The 19,057-nt window shown below is 40.5% G+C and overlaps 1 protein-coding gene across 3 annotated transcripts; it reads left to right on the forward strand.

Moving 5' to 3' along the window:
- The first annotated feature begins 2,561 nt into the window (after nucleotides 1–2,561).
- FDX1 (ferredoxin 1) lies at nucleotides 2,562–17,984 on the forward strand. Of its 3 annotated transcripts, none has more exons than XR_009275992.1 (5): nucleotides 2,562–2,779; nucleotides 8,398–8,522; nucleotides 11,322–11,451; nucleotides 14,933–17,192; nucleotides 17,621–17,984. XR_009275992.1 is itself a non-coding variant. In XM_058824663.1 (4 exons), the coding sequence occupies exons 1-4, from the start codon at nucleotides 2,610–2,612 to the stop codon at nucleotides 15,045–15,047; spliced, it is 540 nt and encodes a 179-aa protein (XP_058680646.1). In that variant the 5' UTR covers nucleotides 2,562–2,609; the 3' UTR covers nucleotides 15,048–17,984. The 3 variants fall into 3 exon arrangements, 1 of the variants encoding a protein (XP_058680646.1); XR_009275993.1 differs by having other exon boundaries at nucleotides 17,654–17,984; XM_058824663.1 differs by having other exon boundaries at nucleotides 14,933–17,984.
- Nucleotides 17,985–19,057: the final 1,073 nt, after the last annotated feature.

The raw sequence follows: 19,057 nt of genomic DNA on the forward strand, positions 1-19,057 counted from the left end.
TCATGGAATTGGTCTTTTGTGTTAAAATGGAGCATGAGTGAAAACCCCACATGAAAGTAGACCGAAGCAAAGTTCAAAGACCTCACTCTGTTCAGTTTGGGCAAGCCAAGGACTCTTGCTGTTAATGATGGCTTCATTAATGAAAAGCAGGAAAGGACATCTGGATTACTAATTAATCACACTGATTTGACTCTCACTGATTTGAGGCGACTAATTTAATTTGTACGTGAAAAAAAAAGATCAAACACATTCCTAGGATATATCAGTGTCATACTATTAGGGACACTCAGACTCATTATGTACTAGGGACACCCTATGAGACCTGAAGTGAATGTCTTAACTAGACACCTGTGACAGAGTTCACAGAGGTTTTCAGGTGAGGGAAGAGACGAGAATGTTGACCCCATGTTCAGAAGGCTTGATTTATTATTTTATGACATATATATTACATTATAACTATACTAAAAGAATAGAAGGAAAAGTTTCATCTCAGAAGGCTAGCTAAGCTAAGAAGAGAAAGGAATGAATAATAAAGATTTGTGTCTCAGACAGAGAGTCCAAGCTAACTGGGCTGTGATTGGCCATTAATTATAAACATCCAGGATGGGCAAATCACAGATGCACCTGTTGCATTCCACAGCAGCAGATAACCATTGTTTACACTTTGTTCCTGGAGCCTCTCAGCTTCTCAGGAAGAAAAATCCTAAGAAAGGATTTTTAATGAAAAGAGGTCTGCGACAGTCACCCATGTTTAACAATGGGGAACTCAAACTAACATATGCACAAATGGCTCCGTGGGATAACCAGGAGAACAGTGAGAGTTTCCTGAATTATGGAAGACTAGTAACAAGAGTGGCTAAAAGAAAGGGCTGGAGGAGGTAAACAAATGATGGGGTGAACATCATGAATGTCACAAAGAACAGAAAATGTTTTAATTAGTGAGCAGCCCTGTCTGGGGAAAATTGACATAAATATTTCTATACTCAGAACTAAATGAATAAATTATTTGAAAATTGATAAATAATTAGGCTTTTTCCACTTGTAAGGAATGAAATTTTGAGACTGCTTTTCAGTGCAATTAATATGAGAAAGAAAATGTCAAGAAATAGATAAATACTTCTTTATTTAGTTGCTTGAGTTGAATGTGACAGCAAAGGTTTACATTAGAAAGTACAGAGGGTCCCTTTCAGGCTTATTTCCTGCATTAACCATTAATTTACAATGAGCAGATGTCTGGCTGAAGTCAAGATTATGTGATGTGCTCTTTTGGCTTTACAATATTTAATGTTCAGCTGGAGCTGTATGTCTTTAGCTGTATAGTGCCTGAAGATTATGCATATATAACCCCATGCTGTAATGACAGCACTGAAATAAACTGCATTATTCACAGCCACATTCTCTTGTAGTACAAAAGAGTGAAACCCAATGAAAATGAGATCAGAATGGTCACTTGGTTTATGCACAGACAGTTTGGAGGCTCTTGAAAATTCCAGCAGGACATTTCCACCAGAACCTACTATTGTCCTTAAAGAAAATACAGAAGATCAAGTTATACAGTATAGTATCTCCCTCTTCAATCTTATTCTGATGCAACAAGATTATAAGGCATCAAGAATCATCTTTGCAAGCTCAAGTGTTTCAGAGGTATCATTCCCTCCTCCTTTTCCCCATTCATTTTCATTCCCATTTGAAAGAACAATTTCAAAGTAATTGTTATATTTCTTCCTTATTCACTCAGAACTCTCCAGTCAGGGTGTGGTAGAATGAAGGGTATCTACAAAACCATCTGATCAAAGATCAGAGACAAGTTATGCCTGCATGTGCAGTTTGTGATTGCTCAGGAAGTTTCAAAATTTCCTGTGGGACATATTGGCACTTGAGCCATGAATCATGTTCACCCCCTGCTAGACCCTCTGACACCAGCACTGCTGCAAGTGGACATTTGCTGATGCCTGTGTTTTAGAAGTTGGATCCTCTGTCATAAGAAACATAATGAGGAACTGGGAATTTCTCCATGGTCCTGCCTGGACAGCAGAGGCGGCCGGCTCAGACTCCTCAGCTGCCAGCTCCATTTCCCCGGGAGTTCCACATTATTATAAGCTGTTTCAGGGCAGTTCCAAGTAGCATCGACCACTTGCCCAGCCTGGAGCTGGAGCCCGCTCCCTCACGGGCGGGGCCTCCCAAAGGAGCATTTGGGAAGTAGCGATGACCCTTTGGGTGACTCCAGCGCGTATCAGCGCCGAGTCCTTGCTGTGACAAGAAACCCCTCGTGGACCCAGCCGGGCAGAGGGTCAGCACATGTTGGGCTCCATGTCTCCGCTCTCCAGGGAGGGGAGAGCCGGCGCCAGGCTCTGAGGAGGGGGCGATGAGGGACTGTGAGGGGCGGCACGAGGGCACCTGAGGGCACCGGGGGGTGGGGCCTCGCGCCGGCCCCGCCCCTCCGCGCGCTGCCGCGCACTTTGCGTAACCCCGCGGTCACGCCGGGGCGGGGGCGGGCCGCGTGCTGCGTAAACGGCTGCGAGAATCGCCGCCGCGCGCGCTGCAGGCGTAAGCGGCGGGACTTTGCCCCCGCCCCGCCCCGCCGAGCTCAGCGCTCCCGTCCCGCCGCGATGGCCGCCCCAGGGCCGGTGCGGCTCTTCCGGGCCGCCGCCGCTTCTTCCCGCCGCTGGCTCTTCTCCTCCACCTCGCCGGCAGCCGGGCCGAGGCCGGGCTGCAGCGGTGCTGCCGCTGCCGGGAGGGCAGCGCGGCCGTTCAGCCTGTCTGCCCGGGCGGTGCTCAGGTAAGGGGGTCACGGCAGTGAAGTGCCAGGCGGGGTCCCCGGCGCGGCTGCCCGGAGAAGCTGGGCCGGGTCTCGGCGCTGCGGGCAGCCGGGGCCAGCGGCTGCTCGTGGCACCGGCCGGCGCGGGGTGACCTTCCCGCCGTGCCCCTGACCGTTCCGGCCCCTCCGCCCCTCTCCGGGTGCTTGGCGGTGGCACCGAAGCGCTCTCGGGCCCCTCCACCGAGCTGTGCCCCGCAGGGCTGTGCCCGCGCTGCGGGTTGGCTCCGGCGAGGCCCCGCACCGGCCCCGGCGCGGGTGAGGCTCGGGGTCGGTGTGACCTGGAACCACGTTGGCATGGCTTGCAGCGTTATGGAACACTAAACCAGCGTGCCTGGTGCTTACACTGGTTTTCTGAGAGGTTATGACCTTACTGAAGTTGCGCTCGTTTTCCTTTTTTTCTGTTGTTTGGTTTTGTTAGGGTTTTTTTTTTTTCCTGTGAAAGTGTGGCTGGGCTTGTGGTAGAAGTACAGCACATATCAGAGCAATCCTAATACTTAGAGTGTCTTCTGCCTTTGGTATAGTTTTTCTGTGCTGAAGAGCCCTTTTGCAACCTTCTTCGTGGAAGGATGGTGTGTGACACTTAGTGCCATGATTTAGGTGACATGGTCATATCTGGTAATAGCTTGGCCTTGATGATCTCAGAGGTCTTTTCCAACATAATTGATTCTGTGGTCCATTCTAAATGTGCAGAGCTCCTCCTCTCCCCACCAGTGTGTATGAGTAGGTATTTCAGAATGCCTTACATCTGTGGACATGTAATATTACACAGTCCACGGCTGTAGTTTTGATGCTTATTACAGGTAGTTACAGATTGTTTATGCACTGCCCTCTGGCTTGTTTGTATATTCAAAGATCAGTCAGGTCTACAGCTAACTTTCAGTATTTAAAAAGCAGAGGTTTTAAAACCTGATGTACTTGGTTGCCAGAGAAGTTTCCTAGACTTGGAACAGGACTCACAATCAGCAGCCCAGCATCAGGGGTGTAGCCTGGCCTGTTTCCAGAAGATTGAGATTAAGCGCCCTCGACATCAAAGCTGTCTCAATAGTTTGCTTTTGAACTCTTTTGCAGGTGATCTTTGACTTTGTTGCAGCAGATACTTTTAATGTGGAGAGAGAGAGAGACTTAACTTTTCTAGCCTGCCATATGAGATGAGTAAGTGCTAGTCAGATCTCTCTGAGGGATCCTGCTGATGATCAGTTGATTTTGTGGTCCCTAATTTGCAGTTTTTAATTACAAAAATTAAAGATGTGACATGTTCACAAGTTTTTTTAAAAGGTATTAAAATAATTGAAAAAGAATCCTATAAAGGGAAGGAGTTTCCTTACCTAATAGTAATGTAAGACCTGTAATCCCCTCATGTCTTTCACAAACAGGCTGAATACAGAATGGCATTTATTTACATTCATTTTGCAAGCACACCAGCAAAAAAACTTATGCAAACAAGTATTTCCAATGTTGTTTATATACTCAGTATCATAACCTGACTGAGTGAGTTGGGAGAAAAGGAAAGTTCTTGTATATTGTTGTTTTCTCCATTTATGCATAAGTTACTTTCTCTGGGCACCATATTTGAGACCCAGTTCCTGACCTTTTTATAATCCACCAGTGTTATTTCAGTAAAAAACATGCATCATTGTTTGTATGTGTGAAATTAGCTATATTTGTGTCTAGAAGATGAAGACATCACTGTACAAAACATTACCTGGGGTGGTTCCTGTGAGCAGAGGTTTCCAAGGGTTTCAGTGGAGCATCAGGCATTGTGTTTTCATTTACAGTTCCTCCTTTCTCTTGCTCCTTTTTTATCCTTATCCTTCCTTTTAATTTCATGGTGAACAGTAGTTATTTCAGAATTCTTTTTATACCAGTCTGGTTATCTGTGCAATGTTTTTGGTGCACAGCATAATACTTGCATGCTTTAAAGATTAGTTCAGATTTACAACTTCTGTTGATTGAGGCCTGTATAATAGTTTAATTAATGGAACTCCTCAGGCAATTAGGGCTGTTGGATTTGCTGTTTATTAAAAGATCTAAGAATAACAGAGCTGGTTTTACCATGTGCAATACCAGATTAAAGTTATGTTTTGTTTGGAGGAATGTAAGAGGTGATTCATAACTTGGAATTAATAGCTGAACATTCAAAAGGCTAATTCTTTTAAGGGGTAAGAAGTAGCTCTTGAGACTTTTGTAGTATTTACTGTTATTTGCATGAGAGGAGCAGCAAACAGCATTTACAGCTCTCTGGTGCTCCTCTGTGCCTTTGCAGTATGCCTGATTTAGGGTATCCTTGTCAAACTTGATAGAAAATGTTGATAGGACGGTGGCAACCATGTGAAGAAATTAATCATATTTTACATCTGGTGAAAAGCATTTATCTGAGCATGGATTGGGATATTTATGCTTCATGTGGATACACAAAATAAATTGTGTTTTTCCTGATAATCCTGAGGCTGTTCATGCTTGCATGGGCCTGGCTCGTGTTTCGTGTTGATTGCCTGTGACTGGTTCGCAGCATGTGGGTATTTGAATAGTTGTTTATCATGATGCAAACAATGTCTGAGTGGACAACCCCATGTTATTTGAAATTTATCAAGCCTAAATATTGTTTCATGTGGGTGAGATTTTTATATTTTTAATGGTATCCCCCAGTCATTGAGAAGATTGGCTCAGTGTGTGTTTTGAATGTCTCACTAGTCTGATTATTGCATGCGTACACTTCTGAAAGTATTTCCACCAAATAAAGCGCCAGAGATGTTTTGAATATTTTGGCTAAGTGATAGAGGAGTGGTATATGATAGAAGAGTGATAGAAGGTGGCTATAGCAAAAAACCAGATCTACTGAAAGACTTGAGAAGGCTATATCTAACTTTGCACAAATAAATAAGTTTTAGTTACAGTTACAAATCAGGGTGGATTAGGTCCTGTCAAAAGATTAAGGTCTGTGTCAGTTTTTACCAAGTCAGTGACCCGGTGGTGGTCCTTCTGTCTGTCGCCTTGCTGCATGCCACACACAGCCGCAGCGCAGGTCCCAGCTGGCTGAAGCAGATATCAGATGGCCCCTATTGACCAGGGGATCCCACTGCTGCTTCTTTGTTTTTGTGGTTGATTTTCATCCACATGAGCAAAAGGAGTTGACTTGTGGTAATACTGGTGTAAGGACGATGGCAGGGTGATTTGGAGTGGGGATCACACAAACCCACATTTTTATACTGTAAAGAGATTGATTTAATCTGATCATGAAACCCAGATTGTGTCATTGCAGCCTAAAGTTGCAGTAACACAGCCATTGTAAACTGGTGTAAATTTCATGCGAGGGTCAGATCTGACTGCTGGTTCTGACATCTGTGGGGTTATTGACCTTGGCTTTCCGCCAGTGCATTCCCAAACGGAGGTTACTGCAGGACAGTGTGAGCGCTGGAGAGACGAGGAACAAAGGAGCGGGGGCGGGACTGTTCCTCTCCTGGCACTGTGGTGTTCTATCAGATTCAAGTGTAACCACAGATGAAGCCAGTTTCAAGTGTGTTTTGAAAACTGGGAGGGAGTTCACTTGTCATTTACAAAAGTTGCAGGGATCTAATGGATGCCCAGACATTTTACTGTTTGGTCCATGGTACTTGTAAGTGCCTAATCTTATAATAAAGCACATGTTTAGGATATTGGAATAAATATTTAGTACTTGCCATGTCTATAACTTGGACAGAGCATACCCAGAAATGCAAGTGCATATTACATTTTGTCTCCTGTCAGCATTACTTTTGTCATGTTGATGGCAATATTTCAGCAAAGGAGAGTGAACTTTGAGCTCTGGAAGGGTTTTTTGAGGCAGTCTAGAATTACACTGTCAGACGTTAGCTTAGGCTCTCAGAATGTGGATCTGTACCTTTCCAGATGCAGTCTAAACCCATCTGTGCTAAACTCCCAGAGGAGGTGGGGAATTTTGTACTTGTTTGTCTGAGTGGGTGCTTGTTTCCTTGGTTCTGCTGTGGGAGGTGTTAACATAGCCGAGGAGCAAAATGAAAAGCAGAGTGCTTTCTTAAACCCCCACAGAATGGTTTGGTGGTGGCCCTTGGATATCACAGGTGACAGTGCAACATAAATCATATTTTGTAAAGATATATCTTTAAAATTTCTGAATTTTTTTATAGCATGTGCTTCAATTGTGTTCTGCAGGTCAGCAAGGTCAAGCCTTCATTATCAATTATAGTTTTGGAATGAATTTATAGTTAATAGTGGCTTGTGGCTGCCTTCTGGAGGGTGGACTGAGGGGTGATAGGAGAAGAATTGAACATGACATCATAATAAATAATCACAGAGCACACTGGTGCCAATGGAACTTAAGAGTTGTGGGAAGTGCATGAAGTCTGTAGCAACAAACATTTGTTGTTGTTTCATAACAAGCCAGGACCCAGATTACTAAAAACACATTCTTTTACAGCCAGTTACAAAAATAATTTGTTCACTGATTTTTTAGCATGGCCATTTTCAAAATTTTTCTTTAATATTCAGATATACAGGTTAGAGTTTTCCAGGGGATGACTTGATTTTTGACTTGTCTTATGTCATAAATCACTCAAGTCCCACAGTTAAGAAGAGTGTGGGTAATATAAAACATGTGGTTCTTAAACATGGATTTCAGATGGAAACATAATTTTTTTAATTGGCTTTTTAGTTGTTCTATTTTTATGTCATCTCTTGGTAGATTTCTTCACTGTCTATCCAACAAGTTTTTGTTTTGGTTACTTACTGTAGGAAAGAAAATAATCTATTTAAAATTGAACATACTGTTTGTTATTAGTATATTTAAAGCTTTCCTTTAATTTGTGTGTGAAATAAAATAATATGGAATGCAAAAAAAATTTTTTTTAATGTTAAAAGCTCTAATCTTAAGCCATTTTTGAGCAGACTGAATTTTGTATTAAATAAATAATTGTCTGGAAAGAAAAGGCAAAAAATGCAAAACCTTCTTTCCCTGAAACCAGTGCAAAAACCTTGTACTTCACTAGAATTAATATTTAGAAGATGAACTCCTCAGAGAATCTGTGCCTAAAAACAGCACAATGTTATTGGACTATTGCCATTTATGGGAAGAGAGAATGATTAAATTTTGGAATTAATAAAGCAAACTGTCTTAGACACTAAGCAGAAATGGGAAAATGTAGAATTTATTTTAAATTATAATTATGAGAGCAACAGAAAATTCATAAATCCTAAGCAAGAGTTCACAGAAAGGTGGTGAGAGAAACATTTAAAATAAGCTCAGTTATTTGTTAAAAATACAAATATTGTGCCTAAAATAAACTGTTTGTCTTTGGTGAAAGGCAAAACATCTGGATCCCATATGGCTTGTAGTGACAAAACAAACACCAAGGTTGTTTTTTTTTTTATTTTTCATGGTCTTTGTTCAATGTACAACAGTAAAAGCCTGTACATGTTAAAGCTTTTAAAAGCCAATAACTTTGATTTCTCTTTTCTTGGAGTTGGTAGTAGTAGTATCAGCTATTATTTAAGTAGTAGTCAAGCAATTCTAAAGTGCTAAAAAATTCTAGCATTCTTTAATTATATTATATAATTTTATTTTTCAGCTCAGAAGATAAAATAACTGTTCACTTCATAAACCGTGACGGTGACAAACTGACAGCTAAGGGAAAACCTGGGGATTCACTGCTGGATGTTGTTGTTGACAATAATCTAGACATAGATGGTTTTGGTAAGTAGATTCACTGAGTATTTTATTCAGTGTCTAGAAATTTTCTCTTTATGCATAAATATTTACAGTATAATTTAGATTGCAAAAGACCCTCAACATCATTGAGTCCCACTGTAAATGAATATTTTATATATAAAACCTAGCTGTACTTCACTTGGGTTTTCTCCCCTTTTTTTTGTCCTACAGATGCATAGAATATTTTGGTTCAAGTTTTAAAAAGTACTTGAGGTGATCTGGGCTTGAGTACTAAAACAGAGAATATGCCCAGAGTGCTGTCAAAGCGGAGTCTGAAAGTTGCCACCTGCAGACCTGTTCTGAGCTCAAAGGTTCTGTTCTGGAGGCAACACAGACATGGTGCATTTCTAAGTGTCTGGTTACTTCTGTAGTGCCAGACTGTCTCAATTTATTATCAGGCTTTTTGTAGCACCTCCATATCTGTAGCAGAGAAGTGCAAAGTGAAAGAAACAGCCAAATCCATGTCAGTTAGCAGGGAAGAGCAAGGAGTTTAATTCTTATTAAAGAACTGGAGTAAAGGAGACCTTATGGAATTCTAACTTGGTACAAGTTCTGTTTAAAATCAAAACAGGATGAAGTTACAACTTCTCTCTATTTCTTCAGAATTTTTCACTTTCCATAGTTAGACTCATAGGATGGTTTGGGCTTTAAGGGACCTTGAAGATTGTTCAGTTCCAAACCGCCCTGTCATGGGCATCTTCCACCTGCCCTTGTTGCTCAAACTACAAGACCACATTGCTCAAAGGTATTAGGTAATTGCAATGAAATACCTTGGGAAGGTATTTATATGAACATGAGCTGAAAAATTAATAGATCTAAAGCAGAAAGTCGCAGTACAATTTTCAGAACTGAATGCGTAATGTGGAGCAATTGGTAGGAAAAAAAAAGGCAGCAGAATATTGTAGCACAGTTTAAATTTGATGTGTGTTTTAGTTAAGTGCAAATAAATTTTACTGCTAGTGATAAAATCTTTGGTAGGATTAAAATTTTATACTTAATATCGAGATATCGTTTATGTCTGGAGTTGCATATGTCTGGGGAAGAAAAACTGTCTCAAAAATCTGTAATGCAACTGGCTTTATGTATCACTTATTACTCATTTAGGTTTATGGCTGGTCTGCTTGCATTCTACAGTAAGTGTTCTCTTGTCAATATCAGCTGTGTTAGAGTATTGTGGTAAAGTGGCAAAAGGCAATGCTGTCAATAAAAGGAAGTCAAACTGAAAATTCAGAATAGTGTTACAGTCTTTAATTATAATGCGAGCTAGTCCCTTTTCAATAACTGCTTGCTAATGAAACATTGTACTAGGGCAGAGAAATAATGTAGCAAAAATGTATGTTCTGTGTTTAAGAACAAAGTAATAAGGGAAAATCCTGCTTATTTGCTTCTGTCACTAGGGGGCATCCCATGTGCATTAACAATAATAGATTTATCTTTGTATAAAGGCTTACAGATCTGTTGAAAGCTTCAGCTGCACTCAATTTGTTGCCAGTTTTATGGCTTTATGTTTGTGGAAAGACTTTCCACTGTTCAAAGAGACTGGTCAGTGTTCTTTCCTTCCCCCCTCACCCCTTCCCTCACTTCCCCAACATAAATGATCCTTAAGCTGCTGATAGGACAAATTTTGTTTGACATTTTAATTAAGCTCTGCTTTTTCATGTATTTGAAGACATGATATAATTTAAAAATCAAATGTTGTATTACAGTGTCATGCTCACCTTGAATACATGCTTTTGGTTCTGTAGCAGCATGATGCTTTCTGTGTGGTTCTCAAGGTCTAGTGATGAATTCCACTATTTCTTTTCATAGCAGTGGTTATACATACAGCCTTGCTTCTCTTATTTCCATGATTACAGAGGTGATGTGGTCACAGTAGATTTTGTCCTGCTCTCCGTAGAAATAAGTAAACAAGTGAAGATTGGCTGTGTTATCTGATTCTCTTCTATGAATTTAAATCAGAGCCCGAGGTTTGTAATCTCCACAGTATTTAGCTGTCCCACTCTTCCTGAAATTGCATATTTCTTTTTCAACTTGGTGCCAGCCCAAGACACAGACCAGTACAGTGACAGAGACAAATTTGTTGCAGTTCAAACTTGTGCTGTGCTGTGGTGACCTAATTGCTGTAGCAGGTAGGTGGAGTTGGTGCTTGTGCTGCTCTGCCCCAGCAACTTGTTAGGTCCTTGACTCCTACTGGAGCACTTCATAATCCATCCATAGGCCATCTCTTTCTAGCCTGACTACCTTTGTTGTTCTCATTTACTGTTCTCTTTAAGTGAGAAGAAATAAGCATAAAATCCCTCCTCCCTGTACTTCTAAGGAATTGTTCTTGTGTAGCAGGTGTCTGCTGTTGAACTTCTGGAGAAAACCTTCTCAAAACCTTGGGAAAGAGAGAGATAAGAAGGATCAGCATTGGAAACAAATGAAGTAGTGTTGATTGACAGCATTGTCTGTTTTTGCATTCTTATAGTAGAAAGCTATTCTTTAAATAATGGGAAGGAAATTAGTTAAGTATTTTAACTGATTAGATAGCATATTTTAACTGATTACATAGCATTTTTAAAGTAATTACTTAGCATTTAAGTAAATCTTACTGCTATAGTAACTGTAGAAATGCTATTAATAGTTGAATGCAGAGTAGGTATATGAATATGGGAACATACAGAACATTAATTTTGCTAATCAACTGAGACTTCTTGTATGAAATAAACACAAGTAGTATTTCTTCTGAAATTCAGCTGCAATTTGAAACTGGGTTTTCTATTATCTTGATTTATTTTTCTTTAGGTGCATGTGAAGGAACACTAGCCTGTTCAACTTGTCATTTAATATTTGAAGACCACATATTTGAGAAACTAGATGCAATTACTGATGAAGAGATGGACATGCTGGACCTGGCTTATGGCCTCACAGAAACGTAAGGCGACATAACACTTCCCTACATTACTACTTCAGAGAATGGGAAGAAAGGTTTGCAGATGGGGCAATCCAATGTTCTTGGAGCACCTTAACCAGCTTTTAATGAATAGATGGATTTTGTTACACAAATGGGACTGCCAAGTTTATATCTTGTTTGTCTTAATTAGTATTAAAAAATGTCAGCGTTGTTTTTGTGACTGAAAAGTGTCAGTACTTGGTCTTCAGAGGGGTCTGGTGCAGAAATGTTAGTGCTAAAGTATGACTGGAAACCCAGTTCCTTCCATGAAAGCTTTGCCACTGCTGTCCTGTGTGTGGATTTTCTTATTCTCTCTATTTCCTCTCCATTGTTAGTCTGTAGCTAGTTAATGTATTTTATTAATGTGTTTATGTCAGTGTTTTAGGTTTTGGTCAGATCTTCTTTTCAGAGTCACAGAACGTTGAGATTGGAGGGGACCTCTTGAGGTCAACTGGTCCAACCCACTGCTCAAGCAGGATCACCTAGATCTGATGCCCAACACCATGTCCAGACAGCTTTTGAATATATCCAAGGATGGAGACCCCACCTTATCCAACCTCTGTGGTATTTATGTACCCAGGTTTGCGAAGATCCTTCCTCCAAGCCTTCTCTAGGACAAACAGCGTAGAGATGTCAGTGAACATACTTGTTATGCCTTGACTCCTATCATAGTGATCCTTGTGCACACAAGCCACATTCCCTTTTGGGAGAAACTGATCCTGAAGTGTGCTCTGACTGCTCAGAGGCATTAGGATTAGACTAGTGGTGCTCCAAAGTAAGCCTCTGTTCTGCATCACCCCCACCATCACACATCTTGTAGTTAGGGTGTTAATCCTCATCACAGACCCACCCATTCCTGGTGGTCTCTTATACTTGCTGGTGCACAAGTGCCTTTACCACAGAACATGCTCACACAAACAGTAGGCAGCTGTGCCTTTTGAGGTTTCATAAGCCCATTCCTTCGTGTTTCAACAGAACTGCTTGTTGAAGTTTTTGAGAATCTTTCCAATGATGTCAGAGGCTTTATACCTGGTCTATATAGCATAGAGTTTGTCTCTGCAAAGAAGTACTCTGAATTAACTGATCTGTCTCCTTATATCAGTAAAAGGAATCCTATACTCATCATTTATTTCTACATGACACTTTCTCAAGCCAAATTTGAGCATTTATGTGAAGTTGGAAGGGCAAAGAAGTCAAGCTATGAGAAACTTGTAGCTTCTTTTGTTTTATCATTTTTCCTGTCTCACAAAAACCCATTTTCACTTTTGAAAAAAAAAAAAAAAACATAAGCCTATTAAGCCTGCCACCTACCATAATAAAAAGAGTAACTTTTAGGTTCAGGGCCAAAATAATTCCTGAATAGCTCTGAAGGCATATGATTAATTAAAACTTTTCTTTGGCTACCTTTTAAGTAAATGTTTAAAGCAAGGAGATTTTACTGAGGAATTGGAAAACAGTAGAAAACCAGAGCTCTCTGTTTAAATGTTTCTATTTTCTCCTCTAAGTACTTCATATGAAATGAAGTTTTACACCCTCTGAAGGTGTTTGGTACTTCTATTAGGTTTTCCTAGCATCACATGTTCTTCCTATGGCCAGGGACCTTCCATTTATGTGAGGGGATGACTCTTCTGAAAGGTGGAGCTCTAAGTGGTTGGTATTTGGTGCACGTTACCTGGACTCCTGTGCTGATGTAAATTTGTGTCATGGAGATGTACTTCTCTGTTCTGTCACAGGTATAAGCACAGCAGCTTATTCTTGTCAGTGACTCTTTATCTGGGAAAGTTTCAGCCAGCAACTGCCATGAAAGTTCATGTTTTTGAAAATGAAGGATTAATTGGTTAAAATGAAATTCTTTTGATCAACTGTGGAACAGTAGAAAGTAGTAAGATAGGGGACTGCAAACCCTGGCAAGTTAAAATACTAAAGCAAAAAATAAGATGAGAAACAGCTTGCAAAAAGTAGGCAAATACTTTTGTTTCTAACCTATCAGCAACAGGAAACTTTGTCTACGTGCTGAGCCAATGGGTGATGTAGAAGGTGAACGTAAAATAGAAAAAGATAACATAATGCAAAAGAAACTTGGCTTTTTTCTCTAGAGGTTTTATGGGCTGTCCGCATACTGGAAGGCTTCTTTGCAGGGGGTGTCCTGGTGTATTCTGTGACCTTCTTTCAAACTAATGTGTCCACAGATATAGTGTTACTCATACCAATTAAAAAATGAAAAATTACTTACATTATTCATATAACTTATTGAAATGAAGAAAGATCTGCAGTTCATGTAGTTTACTTAGGTCTAGAGATTGTTCACTAAATTTTGAGGTGCAACAGCATAAGAGCAAAAGCCCTGTAAAGGCTAAGTAATTGGTTAAACCACCCTCCCCCCCCCAATCTTTTAATAAGAAGTATTATGCCTGGTAAGAGTATATGATCAACAGCATGATGTAAAAGTGATGGGTGCTAGGTTTTAATTAGTGTGAGCATCCTTCTGGAAGACTTAGGAAAACACAGTGAGGAGTAAAGGTTGTTTACTGTGCTGTGGTAATGTCACCTGCCTGTGAAAACATGCAGGAGGATTTTATGCTCTTGAACAATAGGAAATGACATTTGGAGTTAAAAGACAAATGCAAATAAATGCATATGGAGAGGTGGAGAAAAGAGTGAGAACTTTACAGTCTTGAAACAGGCTGTCAGCTAGTTAGTGTCTGTGGTACTCCAGAACATTGCCCATCCTTGCTGATGTCTTTAGTATTCTGTACTTAAATTCGGACACATGGACATCGAATTAAAGTTATCCCAGCAATAAAAGCAGCTTGTGATGTCTGCAGAGTTTTGTTGTAGTATTGAATCTGGTTTTAATTGCTCATGAGCAACATCTGGTTTTCTTGTGCTGAATGATAGGTATAGAAATGAAGGATGACATCTCCTCTGGTGTGTTGAGTGTTTTATCCTTCTCCTTCCTGTTTCTTGTCTTTTCACTCTTACTTTTCTGGCTTACCCCTAATCTTGAGTTTTTTAGTTTAAGAACATTGAATTCTGGATGGAGGGGCTAGGCTTTGTTTTTTCTGAGGCTTTCATTCAGAGTCATTGCCTTTATCTCTTCAGAGGTGCCAGATGTCCCTTGGGAGATCAAGCATCACTCCCTGCACTGGACTGACCTGTTAGTGACCCACTGAAAAGGGAAGGGTCACCCATCCCCTGCATTGTCTCAGTGAGCAGGAAGTACTCAGCTGTGGGACTTTCCAGTGTGCTGAGCTCTCTTCTGGCCATAAATCCTGGCTATTGCCACACAGATCCTTGTGCTGATGCACGTGGTTCACTCTGTGCTGGACTAAGGCCCTGCACAAGAGTGGCTGTTCCTAGTCCATGGTCTGTTGGGGTGGCTGAGTGTTGGAGATGTAAGGGGGTAAATGCTGTTAGATTGCTGGTGGGCTAGAACTAACAATGATGTCCTGTTTCCCCACAGATCACGTTTAGGCTGCCAAATCTGCTTGAAGAAATCAATGAATGATATGACTGTTCGAGTACCAGAAGCTGTGGCTGATGCTAGACAATCAGTAGATATGAGTAAAAACTCCTAAAAGAAAATATCCTAGGGGTTTTAAAGAAGCTTAACTATTTTTATAACTTATTTTTAAATGTGTAATTAAATATGGAAACTTACATAATTGTGAGTTATTTTATATGAATATCAATATTAGATTAATGGTATTTTAATTTTCTTTATAGAACCTCTTATATTTTTACGCTTAAAATGCAATAATACTTCTTATAAGTAATCATTGTATTATAAACATTAGCAAATGTATTAGAGATTTCATATAACATTATTCTGCCAAAACATTTAATGACATTTAAAAACTGGATCACTTGTACAGGACTTCTCCTAAAACAAACTCTGAGCATTTCTAGCTGTCAGACCTGAATGTGTAAGAGAAATGAACTTGTAGGACTGTATGGGGTCTTTTTGAAGTGTTGCCATGAAAGATGGTGTGCTCAGAACTAGTTAAATTCTTGGTAAATATGGTACTTCCTCCGCAAACAGTAGATTTTCAGGATAGGAATTTTCAGACTTTGGAATCTTAATGAGATGTGGCAAATGTTGTCTTGTGAAAATACTGCTGAATCCATGAGTTCTAGGAGCTGTGTTATGGTTTAACCCAGCAGGCAGCTAAATGCCACACAGCCATTCACTTGCCCCCCACCACTGCTCAACCTCCCCCTTCCAAATGGGATGGAGGGGATAGACTTGGAGGGAAAACAGTAACATTGATATGTGGAGATAAAGACAGTTCAATAGGACAGAAACAGAAAGGAAAACAACAGTAATGATGACAAATAAAACACATAAATCTAGTGAGGCACAGCACGATTGCCCACCACCTGATGACTGATGCCCAGCCAGTTTCTAGGCAGTGTCCCCAGCCAGCTTTTGCCCCAGCTGATATTTTGAGCATGACACCATAGACTGTGGGACCTCCCAGTGGTCACTTGGGGTCAGCAGTTCTGGCTTTGTGTACCCCCACGAGGGGAGGTGAGAGTCTCAAAAGGCTTTGACTGAGTTGTGGCTAAGCTGTGTTTACATTAAAACACCAGTGTGTTATCAACATTATTCTGATTCTGCATCCAAAGCAGCACTGTACCAGCTACTGGGATGAAAATCAGCTCTCCCCCAGCTGAAACCAGGACAGGCTGACGCAGGATGTTGGCACCTGCAGCTTAACCCTGGCCCAAATAAGATGTCAGTAAACCTCAATAATATTTACATTTGACTATACCACAAATACTGTGGTAGACCAGGCTTAGAAGAATGAGTCCTTGGAACTGTGTAATGGGAGAACATGCCCGGTGGAATTACAATTTACACATCACAAACTCTTATTGTTCTCTGAATATAGCTGAGTTGGGATTGAACAGGGCAATGTTTGTCAACATCAGATTTGTTCTGAAATCTTTATTCCTCCTGCACAAATTGAGCTTGTGCAGGAGGCAGTCTGACATTAGCTAGAGTGTTCAGCTTGAAGAAATTACTTGATTCTGGGCCTTGCTCACAGGATCATTTCAGTAATGGCTGATGCAAAATGACCAAGTGGATATGTTTCATAAAAATGGACTAGGTTCTCCAGAAGGTGTAGGGAAACCCCTGTGGTGAGATGTCTGCATTGATGATAAAGAACTTCCAGCTGAATATAGGTTTAGTCTTTCTAAAGTAGCTCAAATTAAATAATGTTTCTAAGACTGCTATTATCACCAACTTTACATAAATACTTATGTGTACTGGTTATCACCAGTAGTAATTAACTTTTGATTTTTTGGGCATTTTTATATATATATATATACATATATATATATATATATACAACCATCTTTGTTTACATTTGGCTGATATAGTACATTCATTAATTGTGTGAACTGGTAACAATGCCACCTGGACATCTTTTCTTGTATTATTATATGTATGGAGGAGAGAAAAAATATTTTTCCAGTGTCAAATATTGGGTTAGATTCTTTTATTTCCTCTCTTAGTTGCCTTATTTCCTTCTGTTACCTTTCAGCTTGGTTCTAATGCAAGGTATACTAATTGTGGTCTGCTCAAAACCTAATCGTGTAGAGGTTTCAGAATTCAATTCTGATGTAATCTGATTCAGACTGCTGCTGTCTTCTTTTTCTGCTGCTGTGACACTAACCGTGACTGGGAGGTTGCCCTCACACAGTCAGACCTTAAGGTAAATCTTACCTTGTATTGCCTTTGTCCTGAGCTCATTTATATACAGTTATTACTATTGAATCTTGAGGTTTGGGGGTTTTTTACATGAGACAGCTCATCAGCTTCCAAGAGGGGCAACTGGGTCATGACCAGATGTGTTGTGCATTTATGTATCAGAAAGAAATATAAGTTTTCAGTATACCTGTGAAGTTTAGGGGTAGATGTTGATATTTATTGAGTTTTGGGCTCGTCTTGTGTTTTTGGTTTGGTTTTAAGGTTTTTGGGGGTTTTTTTCCATTGGATTATTTGGGCTTTTTTAATACAGCACCAGGTACTTCTTGTGGGAATCTTGAAGTGCTTAACACTGTGTTAAACAAATGTGGAACAGCTCCCAAGTGAATTTTCTTTCTAAGCCAAGGTGGTTTCATTGTGTGTTTCCTGTGACAGCAACTTGTTACAAAGACTTTGACTCTCCTACAGTGTGCCTGTGGAATGAATCACTCATCACAGCAAGGCAAAAAAAAGGACACTTCGAAGTTCATTTTGAATTCTGGAGGTATCCCATACTGCATGCAAATGGAAATCTCAGAACACAAAGGAACTGACTTGTAGTCCCCAAAATGCACATCTCAGAGATACTAGTTTATTGTCAAAATTATTTGCAAATAAATCTTATTTTTAACCTCTTTCTGACACCTCTTGTTTTGTGGATTTTTCTTTCCTTCTTCTATAAGCTATTGAATGTATTTCTAGGGGGAAAATGGACCTTACCCATTAATGGTGCACTTTAAAGTGTAAGTATGAAATTTTGTGTAGTGACACACAATTATAGCATCCAAATTAGTTGAATACATGTTTATTTCCCTGTTCAAATAAAGATTACAGGTAATTTGCTTTCTAAAACCATTTCCTTTCTTTATTAAAAGATGGGGTCAGTGGGTTTCTTCTGTCTCTCCCCCCTAAAAAATGAGGAGCAAATCAAAACTGACAGTTTCCTTTGTGTTGTGTTCTAAACTTTAGAAGCATACTCAAAGTCTGGGGCTGGCACAGATCTTTACTTCACAAGCTTTGAGGGAGTGGTGGGTTGCAGTGTCATCTGTTGCTGGTGGGTAAAAAGGTCCTTTAGCTTGGGTCGTGTTTGTGAGAAAGTCAGGCCAAAACCATCCCTCTGCCTTTTCAGGAGTGTGGAGGAACTTGTCTGTGGCTCTACACTGTCCCTCCCCTCTACTGCCCTAAACTGCAGTCAGGTCCAAGCCAGCAGTCTGTGACATTTTGTGGCATGTTTGTGTGGTGTCTGAAGGGGGAAGAAGGGTGTGCCTTGCATCATTCCCACACCACCACATCTTCATCTCTCAGGAGTTCCCATTATCTGGACTGCAGGCTGTTGTGAGACTGAAAAAGGCAAGTTCTGTAGGCAGTTTGTGACTTCTCAGACAAAAACTAAATATTGAGAGTTTGTTTTTTTTTTTTTTTTGGCTATGGGTCTCCAGAGGATTTAAGACAGCTGTGTTCAAACATAATTCACATCCCAGTTGGGGGCAAGTTGAAAAGGCTGTGTCCAAAAAAGCTGCAGGGAAGATGCAGTGCTTGCCCTTCTCACAGGTCCAGGCTAGAGTGTGGAGATTTCCTACAGCCTATATTTTGCCCTTGGAATGGACAATATGGTATGCAAAGATAGGGCATACAAAAAATCCTTATGTATTGGGAGAAAAAAGGAGAAATAAAAGGAGGAGAAGAGATGCTCAAGCTGAGTCAGTGAGTTACCAAGTGGTAGAAAACACTAGGAAGAGTGCAGCTGCTTGAGATGATTTCTCCTCAAGTGACCTGAAAAGATGGGAGAGTGGGAATTTCCTGCATGGCCGGGGCTGTGGCCTCGCAGGGTGG

The sequence above is a fragment of the Ammospiza caudacuta genome, chromosome 2 (assembly GCF_027887145.1).
Source record: "Ammospiza caudacuta isolate bAmmCau1 chromosome 2, bAmmCau1.pri, whole genome shotgun sequence".
NCBI classification, from domain to species: domain Eukaryota; kingdom Metazoa; phylum Chordata; class Aves; order Passeriformes; family Passerellidae; genus Ammospiza; species Ammospiza caudacuta.